This window comes from Panthera onca, chromosome A1 (assembly GCF_046562875.1).
Source record: "Panthera onca isolate mPanOnc1 chromosome A1, mPanOnc1 haplotype 2, whole genome shotgun sequence".
In the NCBI taxonomy this organism is placed as follows: Eukaryota; Metazoa; Chordata; class Mammalia; order Carnivora; family Felidae; genus Panthera; species Panthera onca.
The window spans coordinates 116,864,829-116,890,575 of NC_138339.1; the positions used below are offsets into that span (position 1 = coordinate 116,864,829).

The 25,747-nt window shown below is 41.4% G+C and overlaps 1 protein-coding gene across 2 annotated transcripts in view; it reads left to right on the forward strand.

The window, feature by feature from the left end:
* The first annotated feature begins 1,082 nt into the window (after positions 1 to 1,082).
* The window catches only part of PPP2R2B (protein phosphatase 2 regulatory subunit Bbeta), a 465,243-nt gene continuing 440,578 nt past the window's right edge, over positions 1,083 to 25,747 (forward strand). Inside the window, exons 1-2 of one of the 2 annotated variants that reach the window (XM_060635811.3) lie at positions 1,083 to 1,271; positions 1,392 to 1,469. In XM_060635811.3, coding sequence (XP_060491794.1) covers positions 1,262 to 1,271; positions 1,392 to 1,469 — 88 coding nt within the window. In that variant the 5' untranslated portion in view covers positions 1,083 to 1,261. The remainder of the gene's footprint in view (positions 1,272 to 1,391; positions 1,470 to 25,747) is intronic. The other variant, XM_060635808.3, reaches the window with a different exon arrangement.

The window sequence follows — 25,747 nt, forward strand, 5'->3', positions numbered from 1 at the left end:
TGTGCCTCTTCGTTTTCACTATCGAACATTTTAGAATCTTTGCCAATGATAATAACATCCTTTACTAAGTTGCTTGACTCTACTAAGCCCTTTTAGTATCTATAAAAACGGAGAGATGGGTACTATTACTGTTACTGCCATTAAAGAAAAACATCTCCTCAGGCTTGGGAACTTGTCTGAGGTCAGAGCCAAACTATAGACCCTGCCTGACTACAAAGTGTATATGCTCCTAAGGGATGATGCCACATGGCTTCCTGCAAATGTGAGGTGACCAACAGTGAGAAAAGTGTATAGGGTTTGGATCTCTTCTCACGTAGCTGAGTGAGTGAAGGTTTCCACAGAGTTCAGTGAAAAGTCTGTCATTGACAGTGAGGATGGCTCCTGTGTTTTGTGTGTGTGTTTTAAAAGGTCAGTTTGGTTTTGATGCTTGATTTTTTTTTCCCTATGAATATAACCATTCTCAAACTGGTAGCCTCTCCTAAAATTTGACGATGCAATATTCCTTTTTATTTTAAAACCTCACAGAATTGAAGGAACAGCCAGGCTGTTGAGAAGCAAACTAGCAGGATTCAGAAGTGTTCTGAAAAGGACTTTTTCAACTTGATATGTATATTAATGAATATGTTAGTAGGTGTATCAGCATATGTATTAGCATTGGATTCATATATTTGTAGAAACCAGAAGCCAGAAAATTTAACCTCACCAATGGCTGGGTTCAGATTTGAGGCAGAAATCCCCATGGAAGGAAAGAGGCCGCATTTGTCAGGACTGCCTCCACAGTGCTGTTAGCCACCCCCGCCCCCATCCCCAACCTGTTTTCGCTTTCCTCTCCTCTCCAGTCAGCTCGGACTTTGGCAAGCCGTCAAGAAGTGAACAAGAGAGATGGACGTTCTGAGTATCTGACCCCTTACTGGCCGTTCAGCCAGGCAAGCTGTGAAACCAGTTAAAAAAAAAAAAAAGTTGCCTTTCTTTTCCTCTCTCCCCTCTAGCGAACTGCCTCTTTCTCCTCCCCACCGCCAAGGAAAACAATCGAAAGCATTAGTATTCCCATGAAAAGGGGCAGTCACACAGGGTGTGACTGCAGGCCGGCTCCAGGACGCTGCCAGGGGCCAGAAGGGACGAACTCCAATTGCTCCAGCTCCGAGCAGTCCCGGCGGCGTGGTCAGATGGAGGAGACAGAGCCCTGATTCACCACCGCAGGACGTGCTCCTTACAGACCGGCCATCCTCCCAGCACTCCCTAGGGTCTCCTCTCCGACGCCATGATACCTGGTGTGCAAGTCTACTTTTAGAAATGCATGGCTTACACGACGCGTTTCCTTTCTGGTTGGCCTCTTGAGGACAACAGGGAGCTCTTACCTAACCTGAAGTGTCTCCTTGTGTTGTTTTCAGGAATTGGGGCACTGGCCCAGGACACACTATGGTGCTTCAGCCAAGTGAAAGGCACAATCGAGATCGGAGCCACGGAAGGTAGGAGAAGCTTCCTCTCCTCTTTGCCTTTGCTTCCTTGGGGGTTTGTGCTGGTTCCAGATTTGAAAACATTCACCTTTGTGTCCACGAATGGAAGGCCCCACACATCCCAGAATAGCATTCTGAGCTCGAAATAGATTTAATGATTCCTTTCTATCCTTTTATTCTTTTGGAGCTTATTTTATTCCCACCAATGAGGCAGCACTGAAATGAACTTACAGTGAAATAGGTTTGCACAGAGAGAGGGTAGACCTGGGCAAGTGGTGTTTCGGGATGGTCGGTCAGGTCTGGAGAAGTGTGACTGCAAACGTGGCTGGATGGTCAGATGCTAATCTCTTCCTTCCCTTCTCTGTTGAAGAGCCCTTGACTCTTTATGCATGAAGCATGCAGGGAGAGTGAGGAATTCAAGTCTAGTCATATAAACTGTGGTTCAGTTGAGTCCCAGTATTAGTACATAACTTCCTTTTCTGACTCAGTAGATTTTTCTATTCCAGACACTTTATTTGGGATAACGCCTTCATTTCCCTCCTTGTTTTTTATCCTCTTCACCTTCTTCTGTCTTAAGCCTGAGGTTGGAGACCTCCATGACTCTCGCAAAAGATGTCTGCATTTGAAAATAGCTGAACGATGGGGCGCCTGGGTGGCTCAGTCGGTTAAACGTCCAACCCTTGGTTTTGGCTCAGGTCATGATCTCATGGTTTCGTCGGTTGGATCCTTGCATTGGGCTCTCTGCTGGCAGTGTGGAGCTGGCTTGGAATTCTCTCTGTCCCTCTCTCGCTGCCCCTCTCCCAGTCATGCTATCTCTGTCTCTCTCAAAATAAATAAATAAACTTAAAAAATTTAAAAAAAAAAGAAAATAACTGAGTGATAGGCAATTAGAAGGAACCAGGATGGGACTGCTCGGTGTTTTAAGTCAAGTTTTAGCTGTTGTAGAGGAATGCAGTAAGGGTGCCTGAAACAGATTGCATTGCATTGGCAATATGTACAGATAACCAGGTGTGCTATAAGACAGGTCTAAAGCTAATATCAACGAATGAGGAAGTGAATAGTTGACAGGGTTGAACTTTAATATGGAACCTAACAGGCATAGATGCGGAATTTTAGGTCATTCTACAGCATTTTAATTCTGAGTAAAAAATAATTTGAGTAAAAATTATTTTGAGGAATTTGGAGGAAGTATTTTATCTGCAATTTTGCTATAATTTATTTTTAGAAACCCAGTATAATGGTGGATACCTGCAAACCAAATGACTTACATTTAAAGGGTGAGAGAAGACACAGTAAAATAAGTTAATAGCTAAATCTATAAAATTACACTATTGTATGGCATCTTCCATCTTTTAGAAGCACTATAAACTGGGGCTTTACAAACACTTCTCATAAAGCCTGTGGGAAGCAGACAAAGCAGGCTTTATTTAGGCCCATTTTATGCTCATCTAACCCCAAATATTTTTGAGCATCTTCTATGTGACAGCGTTGTCCTAGGCACTGGAGATGAAAAAGGGAAGGGGGGAGGGGGAGAAATGACTTACTCCCTAACCTCATGAATCTTAAGAAAACTGAAGCTCAAGTTAATCATTTGATTTAAATCTTGGCCATAATTCAAAATCATTTGTGCCTTTTAAACAAAAGAGACTTCCAGGTCCACCTAGAGTTACTGAGGTAGAGGTTTGAGGACCAGGAAGATACAGTGTGTTTTAATGAGCTCACCCAGATGATTCTAATGCAGTGGGCTGGGCTTTGGGGACCACCAGTCTGGCTGACTTCTTCCAGTTATCCATTATGCTCAGACTCTGGGCTTAAATATTGTGTTTGTGACTGGCTCCCCCCCCCACCTCCCCCCGCCCCCCAATTACAATGATCTGGATGGTACTCAAGCTATAGCTCTTACCAATCCATTACTCACTAGGTGGCCAGTGCTCTGCTAAGTGCTTAAGAGAAGTTAATAAAATAATGTCAGCACAGCATCTACCACAGTGCCTGACACTTTCAAAGTACTCAATATTTGTAAACTATTGTAAGTATCATTATAGTTAGATCTTCAGTTTAATTCAATCCCCATGAAAACCTAATGAGAGGTAGGTATTTTTATTCCCACTTTACCTATAATGAGGATACTGAAGCTAAACAAACACACCAAAGACTAGGTTCTTTGCTAAAGGCACCAGACCGAATGAATGGGTGAATTAGGTTTGGACCCAGCCTGGAGGACTGCAAAGCTGGAGCTCTTTAAACATTGCTTTGAAGTCAGAGATTCTTACTTAGTAGTTTGGAATGAGGCCCAGGAATCTGTATCTTTCATGCATGCACTGAGACGATCATCGGGGATGCAGGTGAACTGCAGATGCACTACCATGGATGCTGCCCATAATAAATAAGCAGCTCCCTTAAATTAACTGTTCGCTGAGTCACAGACTCAGAATGACACTCACTACCATCTTTTGTCTGGAAACACCACTTCACAGTAGTGAATAAAGCAATACATGTTGTTTAAGAGGAGAGTCAGATTGGACACTAACATACTGCCACTGGCATCTAGGTTCCCTGGCCAGCATATCTTTGATGTCATTTAACTTACACTAATGGTGCCTCAATGACAGTTGAGTATTTGTTGAGTAAACTAATGAGTGGCTCTCATTTGATAAAAATTAAAGTTCTTAAAAATCAGGCCCTTTTTTTCACAACTGGCCTGCTCTACCCAGGTTGGTTTTCTATACTGACCAAAGTCATTAAAAATGATTCACCTTTCGGGGCACCTGGGTGGCTCAGTCAGTTGAGCGTCCGACTTCAGCTCAGGTCACGATCTCGCGGTCCGTGAGTTCGAGCCCCGCGTTGGGCTCTGGGCTGATGGCTCAGAGCCTGGAGCCTGCTTCAGATTCTGTGTCTCCCTCTCTCTCTGCCCCTCCCCCATTCATGCTCTGTCTCTCTCTGTCTCAAAAATAAATAAACGTAAAAAAAAAAAATTTAAAAAAAATGATTCACCTTTCAACTTTCCCTTCTACTTTGCTACTTTGCTTATTTCTGCTAATGGTGTTTCCATTCCATTTCTTCCACTTTGTAGCTGGTGACCTTGACAAAGTCGCTTAATGTCTCTGTGCTTAAGTTTCTTTGTATGTCAAATGGAGATAATAATACAGATATCCATTAGGATGACAGTGAGTGCTAGGTGAATAGAGTTATGTATCTATGTATATATCATATATATGATATATATATTGTTCATATAATTTTATGTATATAATGTAAATATATATATATATATATATATATATATATATAATACATAAAGTGTCTAGATTGTTCTAAGATGCTCGGATTGCATTATATGCTAATATGGTATTATAAAAGCAGGGCTGAGGCTAGGTGAATTGGCAAAAATAAAGATAAATATTTTAATGCAATATGTTTTGAAAGCTAAAATTAATACAAAGAATTCATGGTGAACAAAATATCAGAATATTGCATAAAGACAGGATCAGTGTTATGGATTTATTTTTCCTTTACTTTATGTTCCATTATGGCTCAGCATGGCATTGTTATTGCTAATGTAATTAAATGTGTATCTTGAGTATCAGCTAATAGGCTAGGATTTTTCACATTCCAAAATTTTCAATAGGACAGTAGATAAGTAATACTGTGTGTCCAATAATTCCAAAATTTTCAATAGGACAGTAGATAAGTAATACTGTGTGTCCAATAAGAAACATAGAGTAAGTGCTTATTGGATCCAAAGCACTGCCCTATAAAGTGAAAGGGTTATAAAGATAAATAAAATAAGTTCTCAAGGAACATACCATTTAAAGGGAGACAGGAACTGGTACATAAGAATAAGGCATTACATCAATAGAAAGACTCCAAGGAAAAGGGGGCTAGAGGCAAAGTGCTGTGACTCAAGTCTAAAGTGTGTTGAGTACAAAAGAGGTAGCAATCTCCTGATTCTGGGTTATAAAGACTTAATGGGAAGAAGTCATTTAAGACAGAACCTAAACAATTTTTTAAAAATACAACCGTTATTCTGTTACATTTCTGATTACTAAAATGTATGTTCTCAGTCTAGAGAATTTTAAATAGAACTTAAAAAAATCAGAAAATAAACTTCATTCATAATGTCACAATCCACAGATTGATACTGCTAAAGTTTGTGGTATGTTTTTCTAACCTCTTGACTGTGTATATTCATGAATTAATTCAGTCAACAAACAAGTACTATGTGCCAGAAACCGTAAAATGGACTGGTGAGTTTATAATGAACAAAATCAACATTTTTTAAACCAAAATGCTCATAATGGAAATACTATTTTATTAATAGATATTTTCACTTAACAATATATAATGATCATCTTTCATATTATGAACAGTAGATATGTCCTAATTTATTTACCTCAATTTTCAAGGTTTACAACAACACAACTATGAACAGGCCTAATAGCTACTCTGCATTTATGCAGGAAAAGCTATGTGGTAGACTGATTAAGAGAGTATGTTTTATAATAAAATACCTGTTTCAAAATTTGGCCTCATTTCTTTTTTTTGTTAATTTTTTTTAATGTTTATTTTATTTTTGAGAGAGAGACAGAGCACAGCAGAGGAGCGGCAGAGAGAGAGAGGGAGACACAGAATCTGAAGCAGGCTCCAGGCTCTGAGCCATCAGCACAGAGCCCGATGTGGGGCTCAAACTCACGAACTGTGAGATCCTGACCTGAGCTGAAGTCGGACACTCAACTGACTGGGCCACCCAGGCACCCCTGGCCTCATTTCTTGTTGGCAAAGAGCAAGTTGCCTCAAATTTTTCATTATTCCATTTCCTAGTATATAAAATCTACCTGAAGAACTGCTGTTAGAATATAATTAGATATATTAAACAGCGCAACACATAGAAAATGTTTGATAATTGTGATTAGTTACTGTGATTATATCATTGGGATACATTCTTAAAATAGAATTCTTTGGTTAAGATCTATGTAGGTATATTCTAAGATTTTTTTCAAATGTAAAGTATCACAGGGCATCTGGGTGGCTCAGTGGGTTAAGTGTCTGACTCTTGATTTTGGTTTCAGGTCATGATCTCATAGTTCATGAGATCGAGTCCCGCATTGGGCTCTGCACTGTCAGCATAGAGCCTGCTTGGGATTCTCTGTCTCTCCTCTCTCTCTCTCTCTCTCTCTCTCTCAAAATAAATAGATAAATAAACATCTTTAAAAAATGTAAAGTATCACTGTCCCTTTAATGAAACTAATGACTTACATATCTACTAACAATATACAACAGTGCCCATTTCCCCAACTTTCCAATTTAAAGCAATTGAAAAGTAGATTTATTTATTTATTTATTTATTTAATATGAAATTTATTGCCAAATTGGTTTCCATACAATACCCAGTGCTCATCCCAACAGATGCCCTCCTCAATGCCCATCACCCACTTTCCCCTCCCTCCTACCCCCCATCAACCCTCAGTTTATTCTCAGTTTTTAAGAGTCTCCTATGGTTTGCCTCCATCCCTCTCTAACTTTTTTTTCCCCTTTCCCTCCCCCATGGTCTTCTGTTAAGTTTCTCAGGATCCACAGAAGAGTGAAAACATATGGTATCTGTCTTTCTATGTATGACTTATTTCACTTAGCATAACACTCTCTAGTTCCATCCATGTTGCTACAAAAGGCCATATTTCATTCTTTCTCATTGCCAAGTAGTATTCCATTGTATATATAAACCACATCTTCTTTATCCATTCGTCAGTGGATGGACATTTAGGCTCTTTCCATAATATAGCTATTGTTGAAAGTGCTGCTATAAACATTGGAGTACAAGTGCCCCTATGCATCAGCACTCCTGTATCCCTTGGGTAAATTCCTAGCAGTGCTATTGCTGGGTCATAGGGTAGGTCTATTTTTAATTTTTTGAGGAACCTCCACACTGTTTTCCAGAGCGGCTGCACCACTTTGCATTCCCACCAACAGTGCAGGAGGGTTCCCGTTTCTCCACATCCTCTCCAGCATGTATAGTCTCCTGATTTGTTCATTTTGGCCACTCTGACTGGTGGTGTCTGAGTGTGGTTTTGATTTGTATTTCCCTGATGAGGAGTGACGTTGAGCATCTTTTCATGTGCCTGTTGGCCATCTGGATGTCTTCTTTAGAGAAGTATCTGTTCATGTCTTCTGCCCATTTCTTCACTGGATTATTTGTTTTTCGGGTGTGGAGTTTGGTGACTTGTTTATAGATTTTGGATACTAGCCTTTTGTCCGATATGTCATTTGCAATTATCTTTTCCCATTCTGTCGGTTGCCTTTTAGTTCTGTTGATTGTTTCCATTGCAGTGCAGAAGTTTTTATCTTGATGAGTTTCCAATAGTTCATTTTTGCTTTTAATTCCCTTGTCTTTGGAGATGTGTCAAGTAAGAATTTGCTGCAGCTGAGGTCAGAGAGGTTTTTGCCTGCTTTCTCCTCTAGGGTTTTGATGGTTTCCTGTCTCGCATTCAGGTCCTTCATCCATTTTGAGTTTATTTTTGTGAACGGTGTAAGACAGTGGTCTAGTTGCATTCTTCTGCATGTTGCTGTCCAGTTCTCCCAGCACCATTTGTTAAAGAGACTGTCTTTTTTCCATTGGATGTTCTTTCCTGCTTTGTCAAAGATGAGTTGGCCATACTTTTGTGGGTCCAGTTCTGGAGTCTCCATTCTATTCCATTGGTCTATGTGTCTGTTTTTGAGCCAATACCATGCTGTCTTGATGATGACAGCTTTGTAGTAGAGGGTGAAGTCTGGGATTGTGATGCCCCCACTTTGGTCTTCTTCTTCAGTATTATTTTGGCTATTGGGGGTCTTTTGTGGTTCCATACAAATTTTACAATTGTTTGTTCTTGCTTCGAGAAGAATGCTGGTGCAATTTTGATTGAGATTGCATTGAATGTGTAGATTGCTTTGGGTGGTATTGACATTTTAACAATATTTATTCTTCCAATCCAAGAGCACAGAATGTTTTTCCATTTCTTTATATCTTCTTCATTTTCCTTCATAAGCTTTCTATAGTTTTCAGCATACGGATCTTTTACATCTTTGGTTAGGTTTATTCCTAGGTATTTTATGCTTCTTGGTGCAATTGTGAATGGGATCAGTTTCTTTGTCTTTCTGTTGCTTCATTATTAGTGTATAAGAATGCAACTGATTTCTGTACATTGATTTTGTATCCTGCTACTTTGCTGAATTCATGTATCAGTTCTAGCAGACTTTTGGTGGAGTCTGTCAGGTTTTCCATGTATAATATCATGTCATCTGCAAAAAATGAAAGCTTGACTTCATCTTTGACAATTTTGATGTCTTTTATTTCCTTTTGTTGTCTTATTGCTGATGCTAGAACTTCCAACACTATGTTAAACAACAGCAGTGAGAGTGGACATCCCTGTCGTGTTCCTGATCTCAGGGGGAAAGTTCTCAGTTTTTCCCCATTGAGCATGATATTAGCTGTGGTCTTTTCATAAATGGCTTTTATGATGTTTAAGTATGTTCCTTCTATCCTGACTTTCTCAAGGGTTTTTATTAAGAAAGGATGCTGAATTTTGCCAAATGCTTTTTCTGCATCGATTGACAGGATCATATGGTTCTTATCTTTTCATTTATTAATGTGATGTATCACACTGATTGATTTGCAAATATTGAACCAGCCCTGCATCCCAGGAATGAATCCCACTTGATCATGGTGAATAATTCTTTTTTTATGCTGTTGAATTTGATTTGCTAATATCTTGTTGAGAATTTTTGCATCCATATTCATCAGGGATATTGGCACTCTTTATGGTTCTCTTTTTTTGCTGGGTCTCTGTCTGGTTTGGGAATTAATATAATGTTGGCTTCATAGAATGAGTCTGGAAGTTTTCCTTCATTTTCTATTTTTTGGAGCAGTTTGAGAAGGATAGGTATTATCTCTACTTTACATGTCTGGTAGAATTCCCCAGGGAAGCCATCTGGTCCTGGACTCTTATTTGTTGGGAGATTTTTGATAACCAATTCAAGTTCTTTGCTGGTTATGGACCTGTTCAAATTTTCTATTTCTTCCTGTTTGAGTTTTGGAAGTGTGTGGGTGCTTAGGAATTTGCCCATTTCTTCCAGGTTGTCCAGTTTGTTGGCATATAATTTTTCACAGTATTCCCTGATAATTGCTTGTATTTCTGAGGGATTGGTTGTAATAATTCCATTTTATTCATGATTTTATCTATTTGGGTCATCTCCCTTTTCATTTTGAGAAGACTGGCTAGAGGTTTATCAATTTTGTTTATTTTTCAAAAACCAACTCTTGGTTTCATTGATCTGCTCTACAGATTTTTAGATTCTATATTGTTTATTTCTGCTCTGATCTTTATTATTTCTCTTCTTCTGCTGGTTTAGGGTGTCTTTGCTGTGCTGCTTCTATTTCCTGTAGGTGTGCTGTTAGATTTTGTATTTGGGATTTTTCTTGTTTCTTGAGATAGGCCTGGATTGCAATGTATTTTCCTCTCAGGCCTGCTTTCACTGCATCCCAAAGCATTTGGATTGTTGTATTTTCATTTTCATTTGTTTCCACATATTTTTTAATTTCTTCTCTAATTGCCTGGTTGACCCACTCATTCTTTAGTAGGGTGTTCTCTAACCTCCATCCTTTTGGAGGTTTTCCAGACTATTTCCTGTGGTTGATTTCAAGCTTCATAGCATTGTGGTCTGAAAGTGTGCACGGTATGATCTCAACTCTTTTATACTTATTAAGGGCTGTTTTGTGACCCAGCAGGTGATCTATCTTGGAGAAGGTTCCATGTGCACTCGAGAAGAAATTATGTTCTGTTGCTTTGGGATGCAGAGTTCTAAATATATCCGTCAAGTCCATCTGATCAAATGTATCATTCACGGCCCTTGTTTCTTTATCGATCCTGTGTCTAAATGATCTGTCCATTGTTGTAAGTGGGGTATTAAAGTCCCCTGCAATTACCACATTCTTATCAATAAGGTTGTTTATGTTTGTGATTGTTTTATATATTTGGGGGCTCCTGTATTTGGCACATAGACGTTCGTAATTGTTAGCTCTTCCTGATGGATAGACCCTGTAATTATTATATAATGCCCTTCTTCATCTCTTGTTACAACCTTTAATTTAAAGTCTAGTTTGTCTGATATAAGCATGGCTACTCCAGCTTTCTTTTGACTTCGAGTAGCATGATAGATAGTTCTCCATCCCCTCACTTTCAATCTGAATGTGTCCTCAGGTCTAAAATGAGTCTTTTGTAGACAGCAAATAGATGAGTCTTCTTTTTTTATCCATTCTGATACCCTATGTCTTTTGGTTGGAGCATTTAGTCCATTTACATTCAGTGTTATTATTGAAAGATATGGGTTTAGAGTCATGGTGATGTCTGTAGGTTTCATGCTTGTAGTGATGTCTCTGGTACTTTGTGGTCCTTGCAACATTTCACTCACAGAATCCCCCTTAGGGTCTCTTGTAGGGCTGGTTTAGTGATGATGAATTCCTTCAGTTTTTGTTTGTTTGGGAAGACCTTTATCTCTCCTTCTATTCTGAATGACAGACTTGCTGGGTAAAGGATTCTTGGCTGTATATTTTTTCTGTTCATCACATTGAAGATTTCCTGTCATTCCTTTCTGGCCTGCCAGTTTCAGTAGATAGGTCTGCCACTACTCTTATAGGTCTACCTTTGTAAGTTAGAGCCTGTTTATCCCTCGCTGCTTTCAGAATTTTCTCTTTATCCTTGTATTTTGCCAGTTTAATTACGATATGTCGTGCAGAAGATCGATTCAAGTTACTTCTGAAGGGAGTTCTCTGTGCCTCTTGGATTTCAATGCCTGTTTCCTTCCCCAGATCAGGGAAGTTCTCAGCTATGATTTGTTCAAGTACACCTTCAGCCCCTTTCTCTCTCTCTTCTTTTTCTGAAATTCCTATGATACGGGTATTATTCCATTTGATTGAGTCACTTAGTTCTCTAATTCTTCCCTCATACTCCTGGATTTTTTTATCTCTCTTTTTCTCACCTTCTTCTTTTTCCATAATTTTATCTTCTAATTCACCTATTTTCTCCTCTGCCTCTTCAACCCATGCTATGGCCACCTCCATTTTATTTTGCACCTTATTTATAGCATTTTTAATTCCTCATGACTATTGCTTGGTCCCTTTATCTCTGTAGCAATAGATTCTCTGATGTGCTGTATGCTTTTTTCAAGCCCAGCAATTAATTTTATGACTATTATTCTAAATTCTTGTTCTGTTATATTACTTAAATCATTTTCGATCAATTCATTAGCTGTCACTACTTCCTGAAGTTTCTTTTGAGGAGAATTCTTCCATTTTGTCATTTTGGGTAGTCTTTACGGTAGCTCCAAACTGAAGGGCACTTCCCCTGTGCTTCCCCGTAGTAACTTGTGTTGGTGGGCGGGGCCGCAGTCACACCTGATGTCTGCCCCCAGCCCACCACTGGGGCCACAGTCAGACTGGTGTGTACCTTATCTTCCCCTCTCCCAGGGCAGGACTCACTGTGGAGTGGTGTGGCCCCTGTCTGGGCTACTTGCACACTGCCAGGCTTGTGGTGCTGCTTTGATGGGATATGGCACATTAGGCAGGGTGGATCAGGATCCACAAGGTGCACAGGGGTGGGAGGGGAAGGCTTATCTTGCTTTGCAGTGGGTGGTCCCCTGTGGGAGGGGCCCTGCAGCACTGGGAGGGAGGCAGACCATCAGAGGGATGGATCCACAGAAGCACAGCGTTGGGTGTTTGTGCAGTTGCAAACATATTCGGTGATGGGAACTGATTCCCTTTGGAATTTTGCCTGGGGTATGGGAGAGGGAGACGGCACTTCCCAGTGCCTATGTTCCCCTGGCCGGCCAGTTGAGCTGTCTTCTGGGGCTCAACAGCTCTCCCTCCCTGTGTCCTCTCGCCTTCCCCGCTCTCCAAGAGCAGAGCTGTTGACTTTTAACATTCCAGATGTTAAGTCCGCTGGCTGTCAGAACTCAGGCAGTCTGGCCCCTCTGCTTTTCAAGCCAGACTTTGGGGGCTCTGCCTTGCCCAGCAGGCTACCCCTCCACCGCCATGGCTCCCTCCCGCCAGTCTGTTTAGTGCGCACAACCTCTCTGCCCTTCCTACCCTCTTCCGTGGGCCTCTTGTCTATGCTTGGCTCCAGAGAGTCCGTTCTGCTAGTCTTCTGGCATTTTTCTGGGTTATTTAGGCAGGTGTGGGTGGAATCTAAGTGATCAGCAGGATGAGGTGAGCCCAGTGTCCTCTTACGCGGCCATCTTCCTTATTTGTTTTTATCCTTTTTTCGAAAAGTGGATTTACAGTATAAATTTAATCGATACTTCTTTTTCTTCTTTTTAAAACTGAGATATAATTGACCTGTGGTATTTGTAAGTTTAAGGTGTATAAACTTTTGATTTGATACATTTATATAATTGACACTTCCTTTACTACTCAAGTGCTCAGAGGATTTCAAGAAGCAGAAATTATGAGACATGAAGAGAAAGGAAGTTGAAATGGTGAGAACGGCATGTGCAAGGTCCTGAAGTTTGTATCCTCAGAGGAAGGACTCCATTTTGCTGGCACATAGAGTACCTGCAGAATCAAGGTGAAAGACTAAACTAGAAGGGTAATTGGGGCCCCAGTTGTGAAGTGCTTGAAAGACAGTGAATGATATTCTATGTCCTGTGCCATGTGAGGCCTAATTGATATTGCTGGGGCCTAAAAAGTTATTGCTGTGCCACACAGACCTAAGTCATGTCTTCTCAGCTCATTTTGACAATGGCGATGAAACTGACTTACTGGTAAAATGGGAATCTCACTCAAATTCATTCATTTAAATATTCAGTAGGTATTTACCATACTGTTTTTATGAGCCAGGCAAATAAAATATATGATATACCAGTTAAAAAAAAAGATTTTATAATGAGAGACTTGGCCCATAGTAAAAGGGTAAAACTAGAAGATAATCTGAGGTTTTTTTTTTTAATGTTTATTTATTTATTTTTGAGAGAGAGAGAGAGAAAAAGTGAGCAAGGGAGGGGCAGAGAGGGAGAGGGAGATACAGAATCCCAAGCAGGCTCTATGCTGTCAGCACAGACTCTGATGCAGGGCTCGAACCTATGAACCATGAGATCATGACCCAAGCCGAAAGCAAGAGTTGGATGCTCAACCGACTGAGATACCCAGGTGCTCCAAGATCGTCTGAGGTTTTGATGAACACTAAGAAAGATGTAAACAGGGTGACATGAGAGAGTTCTTGGAGGAAGTCATTTCAGTGTGGGGTACCAGGAGAGGCATCTCTGAGAAGGGGGCACATGAGCTAAGGCCTGAAGGAAGGGAATATGCCAGTGTTCAAAGAACCATGCCTTGCTCATTGTAGGAAGTAATAAAACAAGGACTTACATGCACCCAGTGCCGTCTAAAAGGTGATGTTTTTGAAACACAACAGAGAGCTCAGTGTGGCAGTAGCTGGGTGAGAGAAAGGTGTCATCTTGTGCTATGTAGAAGAGAGGTAGGACACAGCCAGATTAGGCAGGACCTTTTAGGTCACCTCACAGAGTCTGGATTTTATTTTGAGAAGATTGAGTCTCCTTGCCCTTGCAGGAGTTTAAAGATTATTATATTTATACCATTTTAATAAATTCTTATTGGAATTCTGATAAGAGATAATGTGGCTTCATTACAGAAGAGAAGGTACAGATGATGAGAAGAGATTCCAAGTGTATTTTGGAGGTCATGGACTGGATTTTAGGGGAGGGATAGTGTAAGGAATCCTCCCTGGGAGTAAGATGCCTCCCAGGTTTGGGCCTTGAGTGATTGGGTGCTTTGTGGGCACCAGATGCTGAGCCTGGGGACCCTGTAAAGGAAACATGTCTGAGGTGTGGAGAAGGACAGATATTTTCTCCACACCCTCTGAAGTTCAATAACTGAGTCTGTACAATAAACTGACAATGGGTGGATTAGCAGGAGAAAGGGTATACAGATTTATTAATTTTTAATATTACATCCACAGAGGCATCACAGGCAAAAAAAAAGTGAATACTCAAAAAAGCATTGAGATTTGAGAGTTTATATATCATCTTCATAGGGGAAAGGAAGGAGGGAGGGAGGCCTCTTAGATACAACATGACTTTTAGGAAGGATGAGTGGACTCTTAGAACAACCAACGGGAGGTGTGATAGTCTGTGACCAAGTTCATCTGGGGGTGCTGTCTCCTCATCTTTCTTGTGATGAGTCAATCTTCCCTGGTTCACAAAACTCCTGGGGAGAAAAATCTGTGACAGTTGAGTTCCTTTTAGAGGCTCTGTCTTTAGGCAAATTAGGGGAATTCTGTGAAAGCTGCTCTCTACATTTGCTATTCTCTAAGTGCCTTTAGCTCAAAATAGTCAATATATGAAAGCAGCGTATCTTGCAGTGGCGTGTCCGAACTCCATCAGGGAGAAAAATTATGAGCTTCATTTTGCACATACTTTTTTAAAGTTTATTTTATTTTGAGAGACAGAGGGAAGGGGCATGAGCAGGGGAAGGGCAGAGAGAGAGAGAGAGAGAGGAGAGAGAGAAGCCCAAGCAGGCTCTGTGCTGTCAACTCAAAGCCTGCAGTGGGGCTCGATCTCACACACGAGAGATCATGACCTGAGTTGAAAGCAAGAGGCAGATGCTTAACCAACTGAACCACCCAGGTGCCTCTTGTTTTACACATATTAAATGTGAAATGTTTATAAGACGCTCAGGTATAGATGCCAAGAAGGAGGTTGTATATATGAGTGTGGCTCTTCAGAGCGAGAATGCGAGATGGAGGCAGAAATTGGAATTAGGCAGGTGTCAGTGCGTAGGAGGTATTTTAAACCACTGAGCTGGGTGACATCCCATGTCATGAACCCGTTTTGACATGCACTCAACAAACAACTTGTTAGTGGCTTAAACCTTCTACTAGTTTGCTGTGGTTAGGATGACTGCTAATCACTGTTCACCTAGTTTAGTCCTTAGAAGACACTTACACATCGAAAGGTTCACTGTGTGTAATTCTTGAATTTGGCTTGTGCAGCATGCACATTTCATATGATTTCATCCCATGATGTTCTACACTGGGTCATCATAGGAGCGATTTACCTGGAAATTGCCCATCCTGGATATGAGACGGTTGCTTCGGATTTGGTGTGTGATTCCATACATGGGAAGAGATGAGAATTATCAGATGGGATTTCTGTTTTCTCCCCCCAGCTGTTGCATGTGGCCATCTTCTTTCTGATGCTCCAATTCTAGCGTATTTTATTTGTTCCTCATTCCACAGTCTTTCAGTATCTGTCAATGTAGGTCATTTTATCTTATTGAGAGGAAATAACTATGATAGTTATTGTGATATGTGCCACAGCCATGACCTTCTTTCCTTCCCCTTCCTCTGAAAAGATGACTCATGTAGAGGAATGGATGAGGCATTTCATTGATTCAGTTTTCTAACGAGAGAAAAATACCAATTTGGCTGCCGATGTGAGGTGCATTCCATACATCCTAGACTAAAAGCTGATGATTGTGAATGGCTTCCTCATAAAGGGGAGTCCTCTACCTAGCACATTTGCAAGAAAAATGTCTGATCTTTGCACTGATGTGTGAGAAATGCAGGGACTTGGGGAATCGTGTTTCAGGTTCCCTCTGGTGATTATGAATTTTTGCTGTCATCAAACAATCAGTCAATCTGATTGGGTTGTCTCAAAGCGGTGTAAAGACTATGACCCTCTCATTTTATTGAAAGAAGTCACTGACAGACAAATACCCTTTCTGAGCTGTCTGTGCAACATAAATGCCACAGGGAGATTGTACTGTTACCCCACAGATCTTAGCCTAAGAGATATAGAATGGAGCCTTGCTTGCTTTGTCTGCTTCCAAATACTGGGTGTAGTGGTTACCGTGGTAAGAACTCTAGTTTCAGGAGGAAGAACTCTTGGTTTGGATAGAAGTTTTCTTGATCAACAAGGCCAAGACACCAACATAAGATTATTCATCAGGCACAAATCTGAAGCTGGGTTCAGCTACCTAATTGGTGACCTTAGGTCACTGAATGATTTTCAAACCTTATTGTGCATGTAAAGCATCTGGGAGAGTGTTAAAATGCATATTCCTAGGTCCTGTACCTACAGATTCTGATGCAGAGCACGTGGGATGGAGTCAAAGAGGTGGCAAATTTCACAGGCATTCCATATCATTCTAACATGGGTTGATCCAAGAGACACCCTGAGAAATTCTGTTCCTTCTTTTTTTACATCAGAAGGGAGACAGAGGCATGAGTGTATTTTGAGTGCTTTTAAAGGAAACCAGAATGCCAATAAATACAAGGTTACTGTGCAGCCCAGTTCTGCCCCAGGCACTGAGGGGAGTGAAAACCTCTCCTCTTAGGTGTCAAAAGGAAGCTCAGATCTCCTCTCTGCGTCTGTCCATAGTCAACAAAGGGATTTCCTAAGCAACTTTACTTTGTGCGGGGCTCCAATCTGCTAGAAGCAAAATTGGTCTGATTATGAACAAGTTACCACAAGATGAAAGCATTTTTCTCAGCTGTGATGGAGGATGTCTTGATGCAGAGGGCTGCAGGCTTGGAACTCTGGAGGCAGCCTGGTGAGGAGTGGACTCCCAGGAAGCTTGCAAGGCTCTGTGGGGGAGGGGAAGCAAGTTCTCTGCATAGGACCCAAGTAAAATATCCTGTTCTCTTTATAAGCATTAGGTAATTAAACATGTTACAGGCCAAGAAAGAGAGAAGGCTTTGCGGCTGATCGTTTTACCCATGCCCAAATGCCAATCACTTGAAATGTGTTTACAAAGCAAATATTTATGGAGCACCTACTATGAGCCATGCCCTGGGCTGAGGAAGGCACTGTTGCCCCCACCCCCACCCCCTCCCCCACCCCCACCCCCCACCTTAAGCAGTTTACATTCTCCTGAGGGATATCAACAAGTGGTTGTCAATTACAATACAATGTGAGTGTGGAAAGTGCTAGAAAAAGAGTTAAGCCACACAACCCAACCCACAGTGATATAGAAGAAAGAGCAGGATGGCTCACTAGAGTAACTGGAAGCCAATCTGAGAGACCTAAAGAAGGAATAGGAATTAGGCTTTTTAAGGGATACAGACCCAAGTTTACATAGGGCTCATCTCTTCCTGTGGATAAATTACTCATCTTTTCTGGGCTATCTTGAGATGATGTTGAGGCTTTGTTCATTAGATCTGTGAAAATGCTATATACCAAGCCTGGTCATGGTCGAGTAATAATAAAGAGAATTCTATTTAATCAGACTTCACTAAGCCCGATTTTATAATAATAACTTTCACTGTGTAATCTCATTTCAACTTTGCCACAACCATAAGATACCAGGCAACTTGCCCTCAAGTGGAGGTAATTGAGACTCAGAAAGTTTAACCATTTTTCCTGTTTACCCCCCTGTCTGACCTCAGTTTGTGTTCGGGAGCTCCTGGGAAGGAGCTTGGCACTAAGAAGAGGCTCAGAGAAAATTTATTGAATGAATATAACCTTCAGTAAGTAATAAATGTCAACAAATGAAAAAAAATCAGTACTACCATTAACACAACAATAATGAACACTTTCAGGAGAATAAAGGAGCTCATTCAAAACAATCCACTACAAATATACATAGCACTTCTCTGCTTTGAACATGTATGGGTCATTTATTTCTTATAACCCTCAGAGGGCATAACTAGAGTAGGTCTTATAACCCCACATTACAGAGATAAAAGGGATAGTGTAGATATTACAGATAGTAGATAGGTTATTTCTCATAGAGATGAGGAGATTAAGGAAAACAGAGATAAATTTTAAATTGCTCAAGGTCTCACAGAAACCAGAAAGCGAACTTTTGAGTCATATACAGGCAATTTTTCTACTTCTCATCTTCTACTACACAGTATGGATTGATGGCTGTGCGTAGGGAGAACTCTGCTCTGGAAGCACTGACTCTGAATTTAAAACATGGTTGACTGTCTTGAAAATACAGGGCACTGGTTACAAGGCACTACCATGGAAATCCATCACTCAGGATGCTTCCAGCTGCACCAGAAAATTTGTCTCAAAATATCTGGAATAGGAGAAGAATTATTTTCCCTTCCTCTGTTCCTCCGACACCCACAAATAGATGTTTGCCTACTGTGTGCCAGGCATTCCAGGCACTGGAGATTGAGTAGAAGAGGAGGTAGACAGTAGATAAAGACACAGAATATAAAGTACAGTGTTGTAAATCCAATAGGGGAAAATAAAACAATAAGGCTGCCAGGGTGTGGGTATTCCCTTTTAAATAGGAGGGTCAAGACTTAGTGCACAAAATAACATTTGACCAATGATATAAAGAAGGCAAGAGAGCAAGTCAAGTGGATATCTGGGGTGGAGAGTTTCAGAGGGAACAGGTGCAAATGCCCTGAGGCAAGAGAACTCTCTGGTGAGTTCAAGGACCAGAGCGAGCAAAGGAGATGGAAGCAGAGATAACGGCAGGTGGACACAAGTGGGGGCCTTACCACTGTAAAACCCTGCCCTTCTACCTAAATGAGGCAGAGCCACCATACTCTTTCTAGCAGCAGGTCAGTATTAAATGGTTAGGGGCCAAGGTCAGAAGCAAAGAGCCCCGTTTAGCAGTTATTGCAGTAATCCACTTCTTCACATGAGTCCTGAGCCAGGGTGCCCCCTGAGCTGATTAGTTTCCTGACTGAAGTACAGCATGGGGGGACTCACATTTTCTCCATTTTCCTGCCTTGCTATCCTTGGAATGTCAGTTTTGTCCCCAAACAATTGATGTCATTCTGGGGGTCACACTCAGACATGACAGTATCTAAGGAAAGGTTATTGGGTTTAAAAAAAAAGCCAGCAAAGAAACTGCCCCCAAACTGTCCCTAGAAAATTTCTCTAGATGTCACCTTGACCTCAGTATGAGTCACATGCCCGCTTCTAAACCAACATGGACACGCAGAATGGGATCAGCCTAAGTGGCTTCACAAATTAGGCTTGCATCTGAGTGTGGTTCAGGATTGCCATCTGAGCGGGATACTGCTGTGGAATCTGGGCTCCACAGCCGGGAATGTGGTCCAGTTCCAGGCAGTTCGAACACAGTGGCTGCTATGGGAACACTGGGCAGCATCAGCTTGACCAATTCTCTTGCTGCCCCTGGGCAAAGAGTGGAGGTTCACTGGCTTGTTCTTGGTGGAACATTGAGCTCAAGCAAACCCAAATGCCAAGCTTCCCTACATTGCCTGGAAGCCGAGGTCTGGGATGTGTGAGGTTACTAGCCTTTTGTTTTCTTTTTATGTTACCAATTAAGCAGGCTCAGCCTCATTCTGCCTAGTGTCTACATTATTTGTTAATGGAATTTAAAAGCTCTGAATAAATAATTAAGCACAGGGACACTGCGGTCTGGTTCCTGGTCTTGTGCTCAAGGTTTCAAATAAGTGTTACGCCTTTTCTTTAGCATGCTTATTTTTAATTAATTAGGTAGAGCTTTTGTTTGTTTTGTTTTGTTTTGTTTTGGTTTGGTTTTGAAGAGTATAGCTACCTTTGTAATACTATGGTTAGGGGTAAGAAAATTGAATTTCACTCACCTATTTATTCAGTAAATACATATTGGGCACTAGGTGTTGGAAACAAAGCATCACTCAAAATAGCCCATGTGTCCAGTGTTAGGAAGCTCGCACTCTAGCGGGTGAGATGGACAATTAAAAAAAGCAAACTTCTTAGGGGTGCCTGGGTGGCTCAGTCGATGACGCATCTGACTTCGGCTCAGGTCATGATCTCACAGCTGGTGAGTTCAAGCCCCATGTCAGGCTCTGCGCTGACAGCTTGGATCCTGGAGCCTGCTTCAGCTTCTGTGTCTCCTCTCTCTCTGCCCCTCCCCCGTTTGTGCTCTGTCTCTCTCTGTCTCTCAAAAATGAATAAATGTAAAAAAAAAAAACATCAAAAAAAAAAAGCAAACTTACGAAGATGTAAGATAATTTCAGAGGGTGACATGGGCTATAAAGGATATAGAATGCGGAGGTGAGGATGCTCCATTAAACAGTTGTTCTGTGAAGGCTTTTCTGAAGAGGCAGAATTTGAGTGAAGACCCAAATGACATGCTGAAGCCAGGTTCAAAAGACTTATTGGAATAGTGTTTAGAGACAGTGCAGTAAGTAAAGAACAGTAAGTGCAAAGGCCCTGAGGCACAAGCAACATTGGCATGACCAAAAGGTAGCCCAGGATGACTGGGGCAGTGAGTGGGTGAAGGATGCAGTTGCAGCGGGGAGCAGAGGCAGGTTCAGGTGAGTTCTTGCACTCCTTGGTAAGCAATTTGAATTTTCCTCTGGGTACTGTGGGAGTCCATTAGAAGATCTTATGCACGGGGGACCCTGATGTTTTAAGTAGCAATAGTAAAATGAAGACCTGGTAATTTGACACTCAACACAAGCCTAGAGCCATTTCACCTCAAGGGAGAACTTCAGTAACACCACCTTCCATAGGGTCGGATCATGAAAATTATGCCTCACCTTTAAACTCAGACCTTTTTATTGTTGGTTTTGTTATTTCTTCCTACCTAGGGGTCTTTATACCTCACCTCTCAGAGCAGAAAACTGCCTGTGGTTTGGAGCTCACTGTGTGCTAATGTCTTTGCTCAGAACCATAATAGGAACTTGTAAAATTTCAGTTTTAGTGCTTAGAAATCGATTTGCAAGGCACTGTTGAGATCACTTACCTTTGGGAGCTCATAGAACTGAAAGTACCCTTTCACTCTGTAGCTTGGGCAGTGTGGGGTCTTTTTAAAAAAAAAAATTCTTACTGTTTACTATGCATGGCATTTCCATCATTCTGTCAGCTGTTTTTTTTTTTTTTTTTCAACGTTTTTTATTTATTTTTGGGACAGAGAGAGACAGAGCATGAACGGGGGAGGGGCAGAGAGAGAGGGAGACACAGAATCGGAAACAGGCTCCAGGCTCCGAGCCATCAGCCCAGAGCCTGACGCGGGGCTCGAACTCGCAGACCGCGAGATCGTGACCTGGCTGAAGTCGGACGCTTAACCGACTGCGCCACCCAGGCGCCCCTGTCAGCTGTTTTTTAAGAATCATTACTACCTATTGTTCTAGGAATGATTCTTCTGATTATAGTATAAAACAACCTTTCCCCAAATGATGGCACAAGGCCTGTCTCAGTGTGTTCTTCTTCCTCTACACCATTCGCCAAACATCCCAGGCAATTTCAATGCCAGCAGGTCTGTACAAATGATATTCAAGCAGTAGTGACTTCCAAATATTGATATTATTAAGTGCCTATTTTCTGAGGAAAACTCGTAGTCATTTTCCATAACTCACCGTTCACACATGCTTCAGAATTTACATTCTTGCCTCTTTTACTCTGTGATTCATGTAAAGTGTAGCTTATCATCAGTTGTACCTGAGAGCAAGTGTGTTTTGATACATAATTTATAGCTTAGAGATAAGCTGTCTCTTAAAACAGGGTTACTTAGTAGCAATGTAAACACATTCCTGAAACTAAAACTAAAAAAATAATTCATAAACTTTATCCAACCCCCTCCCCAAAACCAACAACAACAACAACAAAACACCCCAGGTATTATTTTTTAAGTGCTTGCATTTCTTTTGACAGAAAATGACACTCTTCGTGTCCCTAATAGAAACTGAAGGTCATCAGGAAGAAAAGAACTTACCATAGTTAGAAGTATGAACATAGCATATGATGGATAGATTTGTTGAATCCCTATGTTGTACGCTAATAGAACATTATGAGTCAACTATACTAAAAAAAAAAAAAAAATCCAAACAGTATATACTCTGAATAGACCGGGTTTGAGTCCCAGGGTCACCACTTCCTGTGTTGCTTTGAATAGGTTGCATAACTTTAGTTGTTTAACTTTACTTTCCTCCCCTGTAAAATGGGGAAGACAATAGCTTCTCCTTCACAGGTTGTTGTGAGAATTAAATCAAATAATCCATGTAAAGAACAGATCCGGACAGAGAGTAAATGCTAAGTAAATGTTAGCTATTACGCATACGAAAGCAGAGATCACGAGAAAAATGTAAAATTCTGTCATCCCACCCACCAGAAAATTATTTATTTTTAATGTTTAATGTCTGATAAATTTGATAAACTTGTTTCAAGATGTGTTTCAAACGGCTGGCAGACCCACGTGTTTACTGAAAGGATTACTTTCCTGGCTGCAAACAAAAACAAGCCTCCTCTCTGGAAAGAACAATAAACATCTATAGAAGATTCTAGGCTCAGGTTCTGTCAACATAATGGCAAAGCAGTTGAAAAAGAATCATGGGTAGGTAATTGCCCCTACATCATTCACAAACATGAGCAATTAATTAATGCTCATTATTCCTTTTTAAAAATTTTTTAAAAAATTTATTTACCTTTGAGAGAGAGGAAGAGACAGAGTGTGAGCAGGGGAGGGGCAGAGAGAGAGAGAGAGACGGAGGGAAAGAGAATGCAAAGCAGGCTCCAGGCTCTGAGCTGTCAGCACAGAGCCTGATGCAGGGCTTGAACTTGCAAACTGAGCGACCATGACCTGAGCCGAAGTCAGATGCTTAACTGACTGAGCCACCCAGGTGTCTCACTGCTTGTCACTCCTAATAAAAGTATTTGTCCACATGCTCCAAATGAGCGAGTAGGTAACTATGTGATTTAAACGTATATATTCATAACGTAGTGGAGTTTGAAGGAAGCTGGGAGATCATTTCCCATTTGTCCACTTTACAGATATTGGAAATGGGCTGTGGAAAGGAAGAGCGACACAACCAAAGCCACAACTGTCCTCTGCCACCTAACTACTTCGTGTCCCCACGGCTAGGTTCCTGTGTGACATTATAGGGTTAGAGTAGCTCTCAGATAGTTCTTGCAGGTAAAAAAATACCATGAACCTGTGCTCCCTGACCTCCAGCCACCAAATGGCTGTTAGGCAGATTTTTCGGACTCCACTTTCTCAGCCATTTGTTTCTTTCCCCTGCTGTGCTCCTTGCTCCTTGCCTACAGAGGGGTGCATAGAGATGGCAGAAAGGGAGGCAGCGGCCCCTCCAGGGGCCTCTGTGGGACCTTCTGGTCAGTCCTCAGCAGCTGTTTCCCCAATGCTCAGTATTTGACTCCAGACTTCATCTGGCCCCATCTGAAACCTTTCCCATAAATGACTGACATGTCCTGAGTTCTCATGGGCAGGTGGCTTGACAAGTGGTGGGCGGGGGGGAATCATAAGTGGAAATGGCTTTCCAGAATTCCAAAGAAAGGCATTAGAACAAGGGCCATATCTATCTTGTTTGCCTAACACAGTGCCTGGCACTTACCAAAAATTTGCTAAATGTAATCTTGAATAAAAATTTCAGTGAGCACTGAGCATGTGCGATATTCTAGGCATTAGACTCATGGTATGCCAGGTACTTCCTAAGACCTCACTTCTTAAGAGAGGCAACATGACCCAGTGGTGAAGAATGCAGGTTTGCATCCCAGCTATGTAACTCTGAGTATGGCATTTGATCTCCCTGTGCCTCAGTATCCTCATTTGTAACATTATCATTGAAGATACTTCAAGGGCTTGTGTGAGCATTAGATTAGCTAATATACGTATGTGAATCTGTGTGTGTGTGTGTGTGTGTGTGTGTGTGTGTGTAAAGTTTTTTGCAACACAGCATGGATATAGTCGGAATTCAGTAAATGATTATTCTCATTATTAGTATTAGGATTTAATTTAATCATTATATCAACTTTGTAAAGGAGATGTTCTAATACACAAATTTTGTCTACATAACTTGAAATTCAAAGAGCTTAAATGATTCAGTGATTTCTTCAAAGGTGTTGTTAGTAACTGGAAGACATATGATTTAAACATAGAAGGTAAACGCTCAAATAAATTAATAATGGTTGTATGTGGTGGTTCAGAGTGGGCCCTGGAGACAGGAAGTTGGCTATGAATCTTGGCTCTGTCATTAACAGATATGTGCCCTTGAACAGGTTATTCTGAGCCTTGATGTCCTAGGAATGATAGAATCTATATTATAGGGAGGTTGCAAGACTTACATGAGATATGCTTGTTATAGTTAGCTCAAGGACCTGTATTCAGTAGGAGCCCATAAACGTTCTTTCATTTTTTGTTACTCATGGCAATGGCTGTAGTTAACTCCAGTTGCTTTCTCTAAAAGCCCACCTAATTACCTTAGAGTCATCCTCGACCCTGCCTTCCTAACTTTCCTCAACACACGTGCTCATCTACCCAGAGTCCTATGTCATTTTTCCTCCTAAATGTCTCAAATGACCTCTCGAATTCCTTGACCTCTCTCTAACCACATTGCCGCTGTCCTCCTCTGGATGCCATCTTCTCTTCTCTCTTAGGTTTTCTGCCGTTTTCCTTCTTGTCTTGATCACCTCCTTCCTGTTCGTCACACTGTACCCACAGTAGTATTCGTAGTGTGCACACATGTGGCTTGCCTCCCTGAGACGTTCAAAGGGCTTCATTGTTCTCGGGACACTCTCAGCCTGTTTCCCTGATTGCTGGCACGTATTCTGTGCTTTGTATTTCCTTTCGAGCCATCGCTCGCCTCCAGCACTGCACACATGCTCTCTCCTTTTCCAGAAACAATGCTCACCCTCTCTCCCTGTCAACCCCTCTTCATCCTTCAGACCACAGCTCTGGTGCCCCTTACCCCAGTCGGGCTCCCCTAACCCCTGTCTCTAAGCTTGGAGGCCCTTCTAGGAGGTCCACAATGTTATCCTTCATAGCACTTGCCAAATGCATTATAATTTCCTTACTCCTCATTTGTTTTTCTCTACTAGCTTACAATCTCCATGAAGAAAGGGCCATATCTAACACGACTATTACAACTACAAGTTGTATACTCATCACTGGTGCCCGGCACAGGGCCTGACACATTGTGGGACTTAACACATATTTATGGAACAGATGCATGCATGAATGAATGGCCACCAGCTTTTCCATCAGCAGAGGCCATGAAGACAGGAGACTCTAAGAATGTTCATTTGGTGGCAAGACCGACGTATCTTACCACTACGTTCAACTCCCCATCAGTAAACTTGGTTGATGGAATGCCTTTAAATCTAAATTATTTATTTCAAAATGGAGCTGTCATTTTCCCCCATGCCAGTATCGGTGGTTGCCCCAAGACCCAGGTAAACCAAATGGTGACAGCATCATATCAGCAAATTTTCAAAAGCATTTTTACAAATATTGTTTCATAGCACTTACACCCCAGACGTGTGGGAGAGTGAGGTCAGGAAATGAAGACGTGAGGAATTAGAGACAGCACCTTGTCACCTTA